This window comes from Corapipo altera, unplaced genomic scaffold (assembly GCF_003945725.1).
Source record: "Corapipo altera isolate COAL_440 unplaced genomic scaffold, ASM394572v1 104, whole genome shotgun sequence".
NCBI lineage: Eukaryota > Metazoa > Chordata > Aves > Passeriformes > Pipridae > Corapipo > Corapipo altera.
This window is the reverse complement of record NW_020884920.1, coordinates 6,778,053-6,796,911: the sequence shown is the minus strand read 5'-3', so window position 1 is coordinate 6,796,911 and position 18,859 is coordinate 6,778,053. Positions and strand designations below refer to the sequence as shown.

Below are 18,859 nucleotides of genomic sequence, written 5' to 3'. Positions count from 1 at the left end.
GCATTGCTGTGCTGGAACCCCTGGTAGGTGAGAGGTTCTGGCTGTGAACAGAAAACAAAGCACTGTGTTCTGGCCTAATTTTGATGTTCCCTCTAAGTTTTGTGAAGGCAATCAGTTCATCAGGATCTCCTAATTCCTCAGGGACCAAGATGATCTCGTGTTTAAAGTCCGGGTCATTAAGAATCCTGAAGATTGGAAACTTGAGAAATTACGCTGTGGTTTTAAGAAACTCTTTTCTCTGCAGAACTCGTAGCCTTACAAGGGCAGCAACAGGTTTTAAATCAATGAGTAAGGGTTTGCTCAGCCCTCAGTTTAAAAGCCTCCTCGCTTGTGATCCGCTTCCAGACCACATGAAAACCTGGGAATGCCTTTCCTGGGCTGCCTCTGCCGTGCCTGTGTCCAGGAGCGGTGACGTGGGCAGGGTGTGGGGCTCAGGTGTCCCGTGGGTGGCATTTCCCACCTGTGTCCTCACAGACCCAGCTCTGAGCCAGGGGTGGCTGCTGAGAGCACCAGGGCTTCCCAATATCCCATCTAACCCTGCCCTCTGGCAGTGGGAAGCCATTCCCCCTTGTCCTGTCCCTCCAGGCCCTTGTCCAAAGTCCCTCTCCGTGTTTCTTATTGGCCCCTTCAGGTACTGGAAGGGATCCCTCCAGAGCCTTCTCTTCAGAGAAGACTAAACAACAAACTAAGTTCTGTTGGCTTGAGGATACCTTAATAAAGTGGTGTGAATTCCAGGGAACCAGCTAAAGCCTGTTGGTCAGAAGAAAAAAGTTACATAATAACTTTGTGTCCGACTTAATGTGTCAAGTGCTGAGTGGGCAGTGGGTAAAATAGCTGAGATTTTTGTGGCAGAGAAAGAAATTAAAAGATTCCAAACTCAGAGATTTGGGAAATATTAATCGTCCATTTGCTTATGTGTCCTCTTCTCCTTTGGCTCTGCTGCTGCTCGATGAAGCAGATGAGAGGGCTGATAAAATATTCCCACACAGACACTGTGGGATCTGCTCTGCCTGGATCAGCTTGGCCTTCCTGTTTTGCTGGGGGGTCAGGACAGCATGACAAGGATAAAGGGAGAGTCTGTCTCAGGAAAGCACCATCTTACCTTGGATGAAGTGTCACTCTCCTGTGCAGGTGTTTCTCAGGGGGTTTGGGGAGGTGTTGAGGGTCCAGGGCAGCAGGAAGGGTTGTGCCACCCCTGGCACGCTGAGCCTGTGGCACAGCACGTAACCAGAGCCAGAGTCACCATTCCTGGGCACTGCCAGGGGGTAGCACCCAGGGAAGCACAGGGAGCTGGAAGGGTAGGAAGGGATATTGTCCAGGGGGGTTAGGTGTGTGCAATGTGGAGGTTTTGGTGTCTGACATAACAGCAGGATAGGGGAGGTAAAAATACACCTGAATGTGCTTTAGTGGCAGCTGCTCAGCTGAAGGCTCAGGAGGTGCCTTTTTTCCTCCTGATACTTATTCATGTAATCAAAATAATCCTCATCTCTGGGAATGAAGCTGTGATTCCTTGACTCTAACTTGATCTGATGGTGGATCTTCAGAACAAATAATTTTAATGTCAGGTTATGCCCACAGTCAAAATCTCAAAATAGTAATGATTTGATCAGCTAAAATAGCCAGAAGTGATGTAACAGGCTGTTTCAGCCTGATGCTGTAATGGGATACACTTGGAATTGATGGAAGCAAATGTATTTCTTAGACACTTGCATGGTATTTTTAGGTAATGATAATGGATCTGTGGCCAGAGCTGCTTTTCAGAGATCATTAAATTAGCATAGATGAAATGCCAAAGAACAGGATCTTTTTAGGATGGGATTAAATAACAAGTGTCTTAGTGTGTTAGATATGTTTTCTAATATTGTGCACAGTTTCCAAAAAGAAAGGCGTTATAATTTAAATGGAATAGCTTCATTATTTAGCATTTTAAAGCTTTAAAACATCTTGTGGCCTTGAGCCTGACCTAAGGCAGCAGTTGGCCATGGCACAGCTCTGACCTGAAACCTGTGGGAGTTCAATTAAACACCAATTAAACTGAGGAAGGAAGTCTGATTTCAGTCATTCAGAACCGAGTGCCTTCGCAGCAGTTGGTGGTGACAAAGGGAGGGATTTTAACACATCACTCTGCTCGATTCCCTTGGTTTTTGGGGCTGTTGGATTGTTATAGGTACCAGTCTTGAAGGCTTAATTGGATCTTTGCTAACACTGTCGTGCCTCAAGCAGCACTGGGTGTCTGGACAAGGAAAAATAGGGAACTTTGGGGTATCGCTTTTGGCTGTAGAGTTGCTTTATTGGCTGAATTAGATCATTTTAATTAGGTATTTCATCAGGAACTGCAGAGACAGGACAAGGAGTAATGGGTTCTAGCTGAAAGAGGGGAAATTTAGGTTGGATTTACAGAAGAAATTCTCCCCTGGGAGGGTGGGGAGGCCCTGGCACAGGTTGCCCAGAGAAGCTGTGGCTGCCCCATCCCTGCAAGTGTCCAAGGCCAGGTTGGACGGGGCTTGGAGCAACCTGGGCTGGTGGGAGGTGTCCCTGCCCATGGCAGGGGGTGGAACTGGATGAGCTTAAGGTTCCTTCCAACCCAAACCGTTCTGGGGTTCTGTGATTTTTGTTTAAATTTATTCCTTAGACACCAAATAGCCCTAAAAACTTTGTGTTTGCAGTCACTGTTCCATGGCTGATCCATAGGATAGCAGAGTTAATCCTGTGTCTTCTGCTTAGCCAGTGCTGCCTCTCACCAGGAAACGACTCCACAGTCCTGGGCCAGCTGGGTGAGGTCACAAATGCTTCTCTCAGTGAGGTGGAGCCTTTTTTCCCTGACAGGGATTGTTTTCTGGTGAAGTTAATTGCATTGCAGTGTGACAGGAACATCCTGGAGTGACTGCAGCGGAGTGAATCAAAGGGCCAAGGGGTCTGCAGGCACTGAGAGTGAGAAGGAGCAAGAAAGGAGTTTTTTCCTTCTGTCTTGCAAGTTGTCCTGTGCTCGAGATAGCTGCACTGAGATTTTTGTATGCATAACCTCACTGGCTGTTTCTCAAGGTCCCAATGACATTTCCATATGAAAATTAAAATTAATAAAAGGAAGAGTGGTAACTTGTACAGCTGAGTGTGGCACAGACAAGGCAGGGCAGTGCTGGGAGCTGTTAATTCTGTTGTACACACAGGTACACACATCCTGGGTGACACAGTGTTAAGGCTACAAAAAGCTACTTCAGCCAGTGACAGGAAAATGAAGTTCAAAGATCAGCCCTTTCTTAGAAGATAAATTGTCCCGTGGGCAGGTTTCAAAGTCACAGCTGGGACATGGCTGTGGAAAGTACAGCAGTTATTCAAATTCAGACTTTTGGCATCTATAATTTAATTAAAAAGCAGTTGTTAGGGAATGTCAATCCCCTGGTTAAAAGTTACGTTTTCTGTAGGAAATGGAGCTCGAAAGGTGGTGTTCTCACACGGAAAAATCAGTGTGTGAGCTGAACTTGCAGCTTGTGTTTGGGCCGAGCATTCAGCTGGGCTGCCCTGCTGCAAGGGGATTTAACACACAGATTAAGTGTTCTGAGCTGGTGGTTTTTGTACGAGTGGAACAGCAGGATAAAGTAATCCTGGTTTTGTACCAGCAGGTCCGAGCGTGTGTTGAAGTGCAGGGTAATAAACGTCGATTAGTGCAGTCCAGGGGCTGAGTTAACTTTCAGTTTGGTGCTGAGCTGCAGGAGCCTCGTGGCAGGGTGGGAATGGCACAGTCTGCGTGTTGGACACGTTCGGTGCTCCTGTGTTTGCTGTGTCTAAGCAACACAAACACAGGCGGCTGAGGGCAGGCCGGGATCCCGGGAAGGGCTGAGTCGGGGGATGCCGGGCTCGGTCACACACTCGCCTTCCTGTGGGTGAAACGTAATCAGGGGCTCAGCCATTAATTGTTAATCGTGGCCACGCTCAGGAAATCAGTGCAGAGGCTCTGTTGTGAAATCGTGGGCATAGGGAATAATCCCTGGTTTGTCACTAGCCTAGGAGTTGATTTTATGTAACTTCAGGTCCCTGAATTCCCTTGTAGTCTTTTTTCTGTTGTTTCAAAGCTTCCAACTCGTTTTTGCAGCCTCACTTTCTATTCCTGCTTCACTGTTCTGCCTTTTCTGCGTTTCCTTGTTTTACTTCTTGTGCTGATTCAGTTTAGTTCCTTTTCCAAGGCTTTCTCTTGCCAGTTTTGTGAATCCCCAAATTTAAGAGACCTGGCTGGGCAGTACATTAAATAAAAGCAGCATTACCTTTGGTGAAATGGTAATTTCTGGACTGGAGATTTTTTGACTCTTGTGCAGGGTAACAACATGTGGCTGAAATCATTGAATCCCAGAGTGGTTTGGTTTGGAAAGGACCTTAAAGCCCATCCAGTCCCACCCCCTGCCATGGGCAGGGACACCTCCCACTAGCCCAGGTTGCTCCAAGCCCCGTCCAACCTTGCCTGGTACACTTGCAGGGATGGGGCAGCCACAGCTTCTCTGGGCAACCTGTGCCAGGGCCTCACCACCCTCACAGGGGAGAATTTCTTCCTAATACCTTATCTGTTCCTACCCTCTGTCAATTTGAAACCATTCCCCCCAGTCCTGTCAAAGTGCAAAAAACCAAACAAATGTGCAAAAGACGGCCACGACTTTTTTAGCAGTTCACTGAATTTTGTTCATTCTTGTAGTGCATATTTTTCATATTCAGACATTGCTGTAAAAAGTTTGTCTGTGCAAAAGGCAGTGCTGCTTCTTGGAGTCTTTTCCAGGGATTGACAATGCAGGACTTCTGGGTAAAGAAATCATAAAGTTTAAAAATGTCCTGAGTTGGTGGCAATCCACCTGTTTTGTGGCTAAAGTGGAAAGTAAGGTCCTGTTTGGTGGTTCAGGAGATGTTTCAGGGTGTGTTTCAGGGTGTTTTGGTGAGGTTTTTTATTCTCTTCTCAACAGTGGAGGAGTTCTCATGTCAGCAGGTGGTTTGCAAGGGGACTGGACTTTGCTTAAATGTAAAAGCTGCCAAACCCACGTGTAGAGGGTCCATGAACCATCCTGTTTAATCCAGAGCCATCAGCTGCTGCCTTGGCTCTGGTCAGACCTACACCTGCATCAGGCTCTGCAGCACTGCCTGGATTTCTGCCCAGCTCTGACTGCTGAGCTGCCCTTCCACTTGTTCCCACTCCTTTGTGCTTGTACCTCTGGTCTCTGACTGGAAAATGGGGTTTATTCCAACCAGGTGAGTGTTGAGCCAGCTCATTTTGAGCTGCTGACTGGTGGGGATGCTCGTGCTGGGCCCAGGAGATGGAGCAGGAGGAGGAAGGACAGGGCCACTTCTGTCAGCAGCTCTGCCAGCTGGTGTCACCTCGTGGCAATGGAATGTTGGCCCCAGGCTGCAGTTTCCTGATCAGTTGAAGCTGATTTTGAGTAGCTGCTGTTGCTGAAAGGGACAGATTTCCCCTGTTCCTGCCCAGCCTGCATTGATCCCACCTCCCCTGCCCTCGGGCTGGCCAAGGAGAGGGCCAAGACAACAGGGAACCAGTTTCTTTTGTTGCATGATTCCAGTCTGAGCTGCTGCTGGTGCAGGAGAGGGGTGTGAGGACCTGCACCTGAAGTTTGGGGAAGGACTGCTGCAGGCAGGGCTCCTGAGGGGAGAAAGGGTGTAGGGAGTTGTGTGAGGGTGAATCCAACACTTGCTCCTCACCCTGGGTTTGATGTGGTGGTGCCTGGAGCTGGCCCAGGTCTGGGCTGTGAGGGCCGAGGTGAGCAGCCCTGGAGGGGCAGCCCAGGAGGGAGGTGGCTGCAGGATGATTTGTGGCTGCTGCTGCCCAGGCTACATTTTACCACTTCCCCTCGAGCTGTGCCCTGAGTGCTGCCAGAGCACAAAGAGACTGTTCTGGCAGCACCTCTGGTTGTCTTGGCACACAGGGGTTGTAAAATTGCATCTGAGATTAAGGAATAATTCAGTAATTATTTAAGTTCCTTTCTGCTTGACTGGGTCCTCTGTCAAAATTGTACCCAGCTAATTTTAGGTGAAATGATTTTGCATAAGTAAAAAGTTGTTGCCTGCTTGTAAGGGAAAGACCTGGTGTGAAAAGAAATTCTTTAATGTGAATAAATACCAGGCAGTTCAGTATTAAAACCAGTTACTTGCCAAGACATGATGTGGGGGTCTCTGTATGCATTTTTTAAATAAATTATATTAATAAACTGACATGTTTGGAAAGTTCAAGTTCTGTAGTAGAGTGTAACATGAGAAATGTTTATTGTAATACTTAAGGGGGTAAAGCAAGGCATAGAAAATACATTATGATATGATAAGCTTAGAAAGTTTCCAGTGTAGCTTAGCTTTGTCTCAGGTTCTTTAGGGTTTGTTATCACTAATTTATGACAGCTTGTCATAGGAGTTTTTACTTTGGGGAACAAAACACGAGACCACTGCTAGATTTCATCCTGCCTGGATCTGAGCAGTTAGAATGTTAATCCCCTGCAGCAGCACTTTGCCTTTCCTCCAGAAGTTATTAATACTTTCACAGATCAAATGTACTTTTTTAAAGAAGCCACATTGTTACGTTGGCCTGACAGACGCTGGGAGAAGAGGTTTGGGGCTTTTCAAAGTCAAAAAGAATAAGAGGAGAACTTTAACAGCTACAACTTTGCCCGTGGTATGAAATAACAGGTTAGCAATCAGGATCTGATTTGCTGAGACAGTATTTCACTGAAAGCACTGAATTGTAAATTGGTATTTATACCCAGAAGTTTACAAGCTATTGGACTGATCGGGCTGCTCTCTGCATCCTCACATCCTCCCTCAAACCAAACTTTAAATGTGGTTCTACATTGAAACCACAATTGTATTTTTGCCGTATAGAAAGTTCAACTTTAATTTATCTCAAATTTTCAGTGCTGTGGCTCAAAATTATCTGCCTAGGTTTGAAACATAGACTTAACTGTGTGAACAGTGATTCTGTTAAACTGCCCCTTGTTTGGTGTAATACTGGGATCTAATATTGAAAGCACTGTGATGTGTGTTTTCCAAGAAGGCTGTGCAGGGCCCCGCTGCAGAGCCCGTCTCTGTGAGAGTGGCCCGAAAATAGGATTTGGCTTGAGCTGTGGTTGTTCTAAAGAGCTAAATTTACTGCCTCGCTCCAGAGAGGAGCCTTGGATCCATTTCACCAGGGCAGGAATTTCACATCCACTGATGTGAACAGTCTGTCATGGGTTTCCCTGCACTGCCCAGGAACATTCTGCCTTCCTTCCAAGGTGATTATCCCCCTAAAGCTGCTCTGCCTTTCATCAGAGCTCCGTGCTGCCACATCCATGCTGACATTACAGGCAGGATCAAAGCTGCAGCTTTTACTTGGAGTGACCAAGCACAGTTTGATGGGGAACTCTGGAGAAAATGAAGGAGAAGACAAAGGAGCAGAAATCTTTATGCATTTATTGAGGCCTGAACTGTAGTTTTGTAGCTCCGAGGTGTCTGGTGCCTTGGAGGTGATGCACCGTTTTTAAAGCCATTCTAAAGGACTGGAAGCACAGAATTTGCAGCTGGTGGGTGAGCTCCAAAACAGCAGCCTTTGCTGTGATTCTGAAGCATCTGTTGTCACCAGATTTACAATGAAATCACTTTTAATACTTGTACAGAAGTTTATATTGTTAATCTGGGTAAAAAATGGGGGTAGGAGGCAAACCAAAAGTCATACTAGTGACTGGTTGTGTGTGGTGTTCCCTAAATACTAATACTGAAAGTAGTGACTGTCATCTGACAGTTTTCTCTGAGTTATTTTTAAACATTTTAAAACCACTTCAAAATGTTGATACTTACCTTGGGTTGTGTTGGCTTCCTTTTGAAAATATTAGCACAAGGGCAAACGGGGAGGAGTGAGCTGGTGGTCCTGAAACACCTTGAAGCTGTATTTTCTATGAAGTTTTCTTGGTGAGTGTTAAAAAAGCAAACCTTTTTGAAGGGCAATTGCCATCATTAATTCTGGATTCCTTGTTTTGGAGCAGAGTTGCTGATTCTTCCATTTTTCCTGGCAGCAAGTCCTGCCTATTGTATGTGGAAAGCAAGGCAGGATGTGCTGCCAGCCCCATGAAGGTGCTCCCAGTGTTACCTCACCAGGGAGCTGAGCTGGTTACTCCTGGTAACAAACACAGGCTTTGTTTGAGGAAAAACCACCCAGCAGGGAAGGCTGGCTTTACTTCTGTCTCCTGTGTCGAGTGGATGTCTCCTGCTCCCACTGAAACCTTTCCAGAGTTCGGGATCGGGGCCTTGTCGCTGCCCTCCCCTGGCATCACCTCTGCCAGCGCCACCGCCCAGCCGAGCGTGAGTCAAGGGTTCTGTTTCCACAGTGACATTTCAACTGAGTCACTTGTTCTGCTGGGAATGGCCAAGGTTTTATGGCTCTTAGATCAGGTTTGCCCTCGTTCCTTCCTGGTTCGCCTTTCAGGAGTGTGGATTTCATGGAATCATGGAATGACCCAGGTTTGAAGGGACCTTAAAGTTCATCCCGTTCCACCCCCTGCCGTGGGCAGGGACACCTCCCACTAGCCCAGGTTGCTCCAAGCCCCGTCCAACCTGGCCTTGGACACTTGCAGGGATGGGGTAACCACAGTTTCTCTGGGCAACCTGTGCCAGGGCCTCCCCACCCTCCCAGGGAAGAATTTATTCCTAATATCCCATCTAACCCTGCCCTCTGGCAGTGGGAAGTCATTCCCCCTTAACCTGTCACTATGTGCCCTTGCAAAAGGTCCCTCTTGCAGTGGTTCTGTAGCTTTGACCTGCCTTGGAGATCAGGACTGATGCCCTGGTGATGGGTAGGACCAGTGATATCTCAGATATTGTTTAACTGAAGATTTATTTTTTTAAAATCTCCAGTGTTGGTTTAGTGGAGCGCCTTCATTTTATACGTGGAAATGTAAATTCTTTCCCCATGGAAGATAAACACTATTATCTGAGGAATTCCCATCTGCTGTTTCCAGATGTGGCCTGAAAATGTGAAGGAGCTGAAAAATGACCCAAGTGAGGAGACCAGTTTTAAACCCGTGGGGTGGGAGCTGTTCTGCCCACCCTGCTCAGGGCTGAGCCAGGCCTTGAGCTGCAGCAGAGCCTGGCATGCTGGGCTGGGCTTTGGGCTGGGCTGGGCTGGGCCAGAAGGAAGGGAAAATAAAAAGAATTATACCATAGAATACTGAGAGGCTGACTGGTGGCACATGCAATACATTTTTAAAATGTCACAGCAGGCTAAGTTATTGTAATTAACATGTCTAGAATAAAAAAAAAAAAACAACAGTCTTTCCTGTGTAAAACCAATTGGTTTTTGTTTGGAGTGAGTTAAGGCAATTATTCTGGCCATGCCATCCCCAAACAGGAAATGGCTCCAGCTTTGATGTTCTGTATCATATTTCATGTCAAGTACGACACTTGCTGTCCTGAAAAGAAAATTTGCTTGAAGAAACAAGGGTTTTATTAAAAATGACAGTTCTCAGTGTTGTGGTGTCCCAGAGTGCAAAGCCAGCTCTGCTCAGGGTTTTGGCTGTCCCTGAGGAACCTGCTGTTCATGTGCTCAGAACCTGCCCTTCGGTACCTTCCCACTCCGAGCTGTGGCAGGGAGGCTGTTTGCCTGAAGGGTGAGCCTGGGGAGCTGATTTGGCTGAAAAGCAGCTGTTTCTGTGACATTATTCCAGTTATTATATCCCAGCTGAACCAGTGGTTGTATCCATGCAGGAGAGGAACAGTGAAGACATAAGGAGCAGCTTGTGGAGCTCTGCACAGTGGGCAGGACTGTGGGAAAAGCAGTTTAAAAGTACTGGGTTTAAGGAATTCGGTAGTTTTATCCTCTTTGTTCATTAATGGGGTGATTATAACCATAACAAAATGATTGTTCACTCTTGTTTTTACAATCAGTCTTTTAAAATATGCTGCTGACTTTTATTAAGACCTTGGTACCAGTTGATTCATGTCAAGGTTCTGGTGTTGTAGCAGAGACACTTCAGTTCTCAGAAACCTTCTTTCCCGGGGGACCAGCTCTGTTCTGCTCCAGTGGAGCACTGCCAGCCTGGCAGATATTTTGGCTGTGGGCAGCTGAAGGCTCTTGTGCTGCTGCCGTGGTGGTTTGGGATGAGTGCCCGGTCCGGCATTCCTGGACTGCTGCTCGTGCTGTGCTCTGTCCCGTCTGCCAACACCACCTCTGACACCTCTGGGAATGCCACCTCTGTCACCAGAGGTGTTGGGAGGCTCTGGGCTGGCCAGGTCCCGGTTTTCCTGGGGATCCTGCCCTCCAGAGGCACAGGGCCAGCTGCTGACCATGGCAGTCACGGTCCAGGCATTGGGGCCCGGGAGGGGCTGGGGCAGGGCGTGCTTTCCCCATTAGTAATGGCTTGGAGGGACCTCATTTTGCAACCCAGAATTAACTGTTTGGGCTGTGTGGAGTTGAGCTCTGGGAATGTAAACAGCCCTGGCTGGAGTCTGGGCTTCAGAGGCTCAGCTTGGGTTAGGCTGGGCTGTGCTCAGGGTGTCTCCTGGGGGAAGCTCCAGTGGAGGGTCTCCAGGCTGATGGCCAGAAACCAGCACTGCTGGGCTTGGGAGAGCCCTTGGGAGCACTCTGCTGCTCAGTCTTCCAGTTCTTAGTTCTTGAGTCTAGAAGGATTTCTGCATCACTTCCATTAGATAAGATGCAAGTGAGCCCTGCCAAGGGCTGAGGACAGAAGTTTGGTAGTGAAAAAGAAATTCTGTTTTTTTTCTAGAAGTTTGCTGATTCCCTGGTTAGCCAGCAGAAGGAATTAGCATCCCACAAAGCTGCAGTTGGGTGTAAACTTTAAACTGGTCATACCTGTAATTCCGAGGGAGACAGGTCCCTTTGATGGTTTGCTGCTTCCCCTGCTCAGAGAGGAGATGGGCTGTGCTGCTATCACAGGGTTGCATTTTTTCTTTCATGGTTGTGATCACCGAAAAACAATATTATTTAGTGGCTCTCTCTTGGCTTCCTCATTAAAGGTGGAATGTGGGCCTGCAGGAAGGGTGAGGTCTTCCCTTGCTTCACTTCCGAGCCTGACATCATCATCAGTGGCTGTTCTGACCCGCCTGGCCTGGCCACGCTCCTGCTGCCACCCAGGCCTGGGAGAGCATCCCTGATTCCAAGGACATCCAGGGTCTCCAGCTGGGACTTTAGATCCTTGACAGACTGGTTCAGTGTACAAAGAGTGCTAAAGATAAACATATAAAATTATCCATAGACTGTGGGTGGCCAGATTTAAAATGGGAACAAAGTTTTACTAGCACAGTTCTGAGCTGTCATTGCTTTTCATTCCAATGGATATAATTTCCTAGGAAAAAGGAAGGGAAGGAGAAATCTATTCATGATTCTAAAGCTGTGTGGAAGCTCTGTTCTGTGTGGTGGGTTTTTCATTAATGTTGTGGCTAAAACCATTCAAAAACATCCAGTAACTTTGTAGTAGTCTAATGAAAGGTTCTGTAGAACACAGATATGGAATAATATTAATAGGAGCTCTTTAGAGTTACCTCTAAAGATAACTGATACAAAATGCATTTTGTGATTCCCAAGAGCTAAAAGTGACTTTCCAAATCCTGTAGTGGTTTGCCTGTTGCTGCAGGGTGGGAGGAGTCCCAGGAGCTGCCAGTGCTCAGCAGCTCTGTGGGTTAAGGATGTGCACGTACCCAGCTCTGAGGGCTCGGCCGGTTCTTAGAAGTTGTTTTGAATTGCACCACCCAGGGTGGCTGTTTAATTTCCCAAACTGCTGGTTGGGTTCAGGCTGGGCCTTCTGGTCTGTCAGATCTTGGCTCTGTGGTGCCTGTTCTGGAGCATGTCAGGGTAAGTGTGTCAGCACCGGGGGAGCGACCTCCTGTATCGCCTCTAATCCGCCTTTCCCTGCTCCCAGCCCAGGGCTGCGGACAGACAGGGCAGTGGGAGCTTCAGCTCTGCAATGGGGATGGAGAAACCTGTTGCTTTTTTTTTCCTAAACAGATTTCTAGCTCATCTTGTTCCACCCCTTGCCATGAGCAGGGACACCTCCCACTGTCCCAGGTCGCTCCAAGCCCCATCCAACCTGGCCTGGGACACTTCCAGGGATGGATCATCCACAAGTGTATCTGTGTAGTGGAGATCCATGCACAGATGATGATCCAGATGTCTGTAATGATGGAGAAGGTGGCTGCTCTCCTGTTCCTTCTGCCCCAGTCTCTCAGACACAGTTAATCCCTGTACTCCTCCTGAGGCACTGCCCTGTCTCGCTGCTTTTCCAGGTTACCTTGGGAAGGTCAAGCCCACTGGCAGTTGAGCTACTGGGGCTCCAGCAAACTGCCTTGGTCACCTGCTGTTAAATGCTGGTTGTTTCAACTAGAAAATCTTAAAACATTTGGAACTGGCACAGGGTGCCCAGAGAAGCTGTGGCTGCCCCATCCCTGGAAGTGTCCAAGGCCAGGTTGGACGGGGCTTGGAGCAACCTGGGCTGGTGGAAGGTGTCCCTGCCCGTGGTAAGGGGTGGAATGGGATGATCTTCAAGGTCCCTTCCAACCCAAACCATTCCATGATTCTCCTATCAAACCAGTTAACTGACTTGTGGAGTAGTTGCCACTTAAGGTGAGATCAAAATCTGTTTAAGAATGTGCTGCTCTAACTGGGGTGTTCTTACAGTGTAGTACTGCCATGTAATTTCTAGTAATTTTGCAGGGCTAAAAAAATATAAATAATTACTCTCTAACAGGATGTAATTTCCATCAGACAAAATATTTCTATTTGGGTGAGAGAAACGTTTATCAATCTGGTCTGTGTTTTCCTTGACAAATAAATATTCAAGTGCTGTCAGAGTATTTCAGGAGCTTTTGTTTGAGTCTGGTTGATGTTTTGAGCGTTACTTTATTCTGGTATTTAATTATTAAACACCTTATGGTTCACAACTAGTTCAAGCAGATAATGTGCCATGAAATTAAAGTCAAATTCCTTAAAAACACGAACCCAAACCTGAAGGAATCTTGTCCTTGGAGGTGTTCAGGATGTTCAGCTGATGAAGCCTGATCAGGAAAATGAGCTTTCTGTACATGCCCAGGCTTGCAGTGGCTTATTAAACAGATTGAGGATCAGATAAAGTCTGTAGGAGCTGAGAGACTGACAGCAGGGAGGGGAAACTCTCTGAATAGGAGAAGAGAATCCCGGAGTCCCTCCAAGTGCTCCCTGGTGTAAAGGTGTAGTAACAGTGAGCAGCCGAGTGGAAGAGATCAGGGAGAGCTGGGTTTGTCATTGTTGCAAAGGTGGGGTGGAACACTGTTAGAGCCAGTGAGCCAACAACAAATAAATCTGTGTCCACATTAAACAATTCAACGTTTATGTGTAAACTGGGATCAGAAGAAGGTGTAGAATTGTGTGTGTAAAGGTTGGAGTATGTTTGTAGCAAGTGAGAGTATTTTATCTGGAAGTGTGTGTAAGTATTCAGCATTTTTCTATCAAGGTTAGACCTTTTCTGGGAATACCATTAACTTGTGATGAGCTTTTTAAGTACCAAATCTTTTCTATTGTTTTAGTGTTGTGGAATTCAGCAAAATGAGGCAGTGGGAGGTTTCTGGTGAAGGGGGTGTGTGTGTGAGGTTAAGGGAAGGCTCAGGCTGCCCTTTCCACTGGTTGCTGATGGACAAAGCTCTGCAGTGCTCAGATACAAAAAGATGAAGGTGCCTCTCCTGCTTTTCTCATGTCTTTATATTCCTTTTCATTCAAGTGTACTGATACAAAATGTTTTAAGGTGGATTACCAGCATGGAGTGAAGCTCCAGTTGCTTCAGTACCCCTGTGCACTCAGTGGAGTGACTCAGGGTCATCCATGTGAGGCTGGAAGGACCATGGAGAGCTTGGTGCAGAGGATTTGTGCTGCAGGCTGGGATTCCAGGAATGTCAGGGCTTCCCAAGCTCCCTGTGCTGGGAGCAAGGGCTGTGTGTGACATGGTGCACATGGGGGCGTTTCCAGCAATGGTTTCTACTTTGGAACTGAGCAGGTTTTATTGGAATTGTTGAGGCAATCTTTGACCCTGAGCTTACCAATTGTCTGACAATGTCTTTTTTCCTCCCCTAGGGCTGAGAAAACAGAGGTACTCAGTGAAGACCTGTTGCAGGTATTGTAACACACTTCTTATGTGTTCTTTAAGTGCTCCTTGTGAAGTTTGAGCCTTCTGAGGTTTGTGGAGTACCTAAGGTGGGGATAAAATTCTGCATGTCAGGGATAGAAACCTGGATGTCTTTGACTTCTCAACACATGAAAAAACTGGGGATACATTTTGAATAAAAAACCTCAGTACTTCTATTTCTGAATCCAGTCACGTGGCCTGATACAGTGAAGGAGGAAGCATTTTCTTTTAATTAGATGAACGAGCTTGATAAGCTCACAAACCTCTGGTGCTGATGACTTGCCAGTCTGTGGTGGAGGGTGAAGAAGCTCTGACTGGGCACGGCAAGTTTCTGTCCTCACTTCTGTTTCTCTTGAACAGGCCTTAAGAGAAGTGGCAAAAAAGCCATATCAACTGCTTGCTAGTAGAGAGTGGCAATTTATTTCCTTAAAGTCTGTTATTGCTTATTGTTATAAGTGTACAAATCCTTCTTGTTTAGCTTCTGATGTTAAATAAATGTACAAATGCTTCTTGTTTAGCTTGTGATATTCGTTCTCAAATTTGTCACGCTGACAGTTGATTTGTTTGCAGACTTGTCATCTTTGTGAAAGGATATCATTTCATCAAACATGACTTTCATGGTGGAGTTTGAGTTGCAACTGTCAGATTAACAAGGGTGACTGACTACATGGAGCAAATTTAAATACAGTCTTGTCCTACATAGTTTTCTTCCTCTGGTTTCTTTATGAGAGACTTGTGAAAGGAACACAAATTGTGAGGGAAGGCTGCTGTGGCACCTCGAGTGTGCTGGTTCCTTCTAATGAATTCCAAAGCAGCTCAGGGTGCCTGAGGTCAGGACCTGTGCCTGGGACAGGAAGCCAAACAGATGATGCAAGTGCTTCTAGTTCAGATCTCTCCAGCTGCTCAGGTTCAAGGAGAAGATGAGGGAGCATATCAGCCTTCAAACTTGAATTAGGCACATTAGAAGGGCCTTTAAAGCTCATCCAGTGCCACCCCCTGCCATGGGAAGGGACACCTTCCACCAGACCAGGTGACTCCAGGCTCTGTCCAGCCTGGCCTTGGACACTTCCAGGGATGGGGCATCCACAGCTTCTCTGGGCAACCTGTGCCAGTGTAATGGTGGAATGAGCTGACCTGAAACATTTCACCCCGTTTTCAGGGGACTGCTTTGGTTAAACTATAAACACCTGAACAGTTTGACAATACTATTCTTATTTTCTGAGCAGATGTACAATGAAATGACATAAAGGATGTTAAACACCTTGATAGCCTGCAAGGGCCCATCTGTTTTCTTGCTTAGCTGCAGAACAGTAAAAAGAAGTGAAAGCCAAAAGCCCTGCTGCTTGTTGCCAAAAAAATTTTGCAAGCAAGGCTTTCCCAGGCCCTGAGCAGCCTGGCTACACCCAAGTGGAAGAATTTACTCACTTGTTTGTTTGCTCTTGGGGGCTTGTGGAGGGGCAGGAGGCTCTTATCTAACCCAAGAGCTTGGAAACGTGGTGCTGCTCACTTGATAAACATGGTTCACAGTTGGCCTCTTTTTATATTTAGCTCAAGCTTTGCCTCAGGATTGTCATGGCTTTTTTTGTTCTGTTTTCTGAAGGGTTGTGCTCCATTTCAAGTGTCTGTTAAATGTGTTCCTGTTTGAAGACAAGGGATATAATTCAGTACTGGAAGGGCTTGTACAATAGCCCCACTTTCTGGCATGGCTTTGTAGCAGATAATAAAGCAATTGTGTGATGTTCTGCACTCTGCAGATGCCCTGAGGGGACAGACAGCGTGGCCTGTGGGTCACATTGTTGGTTCAAAGGTGGCTTGAAGGAGATTAATGTCCTTTATGGTTTTCCTGACATCTTTGAACTAAAAAGCAGATCAGAGAGGAGAGTGTATTATCATGAAGTTCTGGGGTCATGTTCCTCCTATCAGTCATCTGCCCTCTGAGTCTGGCATTCAGGGTGCCTGGAAAGAGCTTGTTAGGAATGTGTGTGCTCCAGAGTCTTTCTAAGGAACATGAGCCACCAGGCAGGGCTGCCCTGGGCTGCTGGGATCCCTGAGGTGCTGCAGGGACAGGGTGTCACCATGTGTCAGGGGTGGAAAAACCCTGTGCTCAGGATTTTAAGAAGTCTTAAAAAGAAATTAATTCTTTCATAACCAGTGGAAGGTTTAGAATGTGTTAGGGGTATTTCTTCCCTGTGAGGGTGGGGAGGCCCTGGCACAGGTTGCCCAGAGAAGCTGTGGCTGCCCCTGGATCCCTGGAAGTGTCCAAGGCCAGGTTGGATGGGGCTGGAGAGACCTGGGCTAGTGGAAGGTGTCCCTGCCCATGGCAGGGGGTGGCACTGGATGGGCTTTAAGGTCCCTTCTCTAACCCAAACCATTCTAGAATTCAGACATTTAATTTTGAAGATAACACAACAGTACACCACAAACAAGAGCTTCTTTTTCATGTATCTCCATATGGACTGGTTTTTACCTGGACTTAATTTTGAAGTTGTTGTTCCATGCTCTGTAAATAAAAGATGAAACCTTGTGTTTTCAGAGCAGTCCCTGAGCAGTTTCTCTGCACCTTATTTACTCTTATGGATTTTTACTGAGCTTTTTGAGCACTTCAACTTGGATTCATCTTGCCTCCTGAAAATATAACTGAAGTAATTTTAGAGCTGTATCAAAAACTGGAATCTGTTCAGATTATTTCTACAGATGAAATCTACTTCTTTTTCCTTGCTTTTTAAATAGAATCCATTCCAAAGGGCCTCCTGTTATTCTTGGTGAGTCATCAAAATGCAGATAAACAGCATTCTTTGGGTGCTGTGCACAGAGGCTCAGTGCCATGAGCAGTTCTGTCCCACTGCTCATCACTTTGTTTGCTTTTGATGTTCTTTGAAATAAAATAGTCCAAATTCTTTACTTAAAATCCCTTAAAAGAACAGTTTACCATGTATATATTTGTCATATTCACTGGCTGTGTATTAAGCCATGTTTGAATTATATGTTGATAAATAGAACTCTTGTTTGTGCTTTGACACTTATTATTTTAATTCCATATCCCTTTCAAATCCCATTAATCTCTCCCTGAAAATACTGTATTGCTCATCATGTAGGAGCTTTGTCCTTGTAGTTAACAGCCAGGGAAGGACATGCAGGGGGAAGCCTAGAGTACAGTTCACACTGTGAATGAGCTGTCAGACATGTCTTCGGCACCTCCTTTACAAGGTCACAGTGAAAAACTGAGTTTTCCCCCTAAATCAGTGTCTTAGATACCTGTGTGTGCCATTCATCTCAGATGGCAAGTGTCAGCCTGATTCCTTTGGCCGAGGTGACAAGCAGGGGCAATGTTTTCTCCCACTCTACAGTGCTGTGAGTTCTGACTGAACTGCTGTGCCACTGAGGAAAAAAACAATTTAAATCTCTGTCCAAGCATTTTTGCTGCCGGGCACTTCTGCTGAGCAGCTGAATTGTGAGCTGGAGAATTTGAGAAAAATGCAACCCGGAGCGGAGTGTGGTGCGGGGGGAAGGTTTTCTGCTGAGGCCAGGGAAATAACTTCTGTTTTCTGTTTGGTTTTCTCTTCCTCCTCCGTCCCCCTCGGGCCCACCAGATCGAGAGGCGCCTGGACGCCGTGAGGTCCGTGTGCCACCTGGCCCAGAAGCGCCTGATCGCGTGTCTGCAGGGCCAGCATGGCACAGACCCCGACAAGAGACACGTAAGTGCAGCTGCCAGGGCCTGTCTGCCCAGGGCCTGTCTGCCCAGGGCCTGTCTGCCCAGGCTGGGTTGGTGAGGGCTGGCCCTGAGGTACAGCTCTGCTGCTCTGCCCCACATGAGCCAGGGGAGGAGAACTGTGCCCCGTCAGCTCACGTGTGGGCATTGGTGAAATACCAGCTGCAATGCCCCATCCAAGCAAAACAGCACAGCCTTGGAATACCTTGGCAGTGTCAGGACACTCACTTATCTCTGCAGTGCCCTGAGTGCTCAGAGCTTTCAGGAGACCCAGCTAAGAGCAGCTACTCTGCAGCTCGGATCAAACTCCTCATGTTTAGAATTGCCTTTTGGGCACTGACACCTCCAGTTGACTGTAAATGTTTTTCTGTACACATTTGATTTCTACCCCTCTTTAGTAAAGCCATAGGTAGTTTTTCTTAAAACATTAGAACCAAAAATAATTAACATTCAGGTTTTCTCCTTTTACTGAGTAACACAGACCTGAAAGCCGGGGCACACGGAATCTCTGGGAGAGAGATGTGACAAGCTGGTTCCTTAAATCTCAAGTTAAAGCTGTTTATCTCTCATTGGCAGTACTTGAGATAAGTTTTGGGCCAGTCATTCCAGCTAAGACTGAAAAGAAAGTGTTTTTCAGAGTATCAGAGAACAGGAGTCTTGAGGCTTGAAACTTTCTGTGACTTGGCATTTTCTTCAAGTCCAAGAATGAGCTGCGTGTGTGTGTAATAGAAACCATATGGAAGAGGAGAAAAGCTTAGAGGGGATGTACTGGGAAAGCTGGAAAGAGTGACTAGCACTAAGCTAAGCACTGTTCTTTCTGTTCCACAGAAAAAACTTCCTCTAACAGCTCTAGCTCAAAATATGCAAGAAGGATCAGTCCAACTGAGTGATGAAACTCTGCTGGGGTAAGTGTTTGCCTTCCTTTGACTTGCAGTCTGACATTTTATTGCCTGCAGGGCTCTAATTAGAGACTCTGGGTGCACAAAACCTGGTTTCAATGTAGTGAAATTTAATATTCCCAGATTCCTTCTCT

The 18,859-nt window shown here is 46.7% G+C and overlaps 1 protein-coding gene across 6 annotated transcripts in view; it reads left to right on the top strand.

The window, feature by feature from the left end:
- ARHGAP17 (Rho GTPase activating protein 17) overlaps positions 1–18,859 on the top strand; it is a 42,719-nt gene that overhangs the window by 5,939 nt on the left and 17,921 nt on the right. For 5 of the 6 annotated variants that reach the window (XM_027656470.1, XM_027656466.1, XM_027656471.1 and 2 more), the window contains exons 2-4: positions 14,066–14,105; positions 17,708–17,812; positions 18,655–18,731. In XM_027656470.1, the coding sequence (XP_027512271.1) occupies positions 14,066–14,105; positions 17,708–17,812; positions 18,655–18,731 (222 nt within the window). Of the gene's footprint in view, positions 1–14,065; positions 14,106–17,707; positions 17,817–18,654; positions 18,732–18,859 lie in introns of all 6 variants that reach the window. The other variant, XM_027656472.1, reaches the window with a different exon arrangement.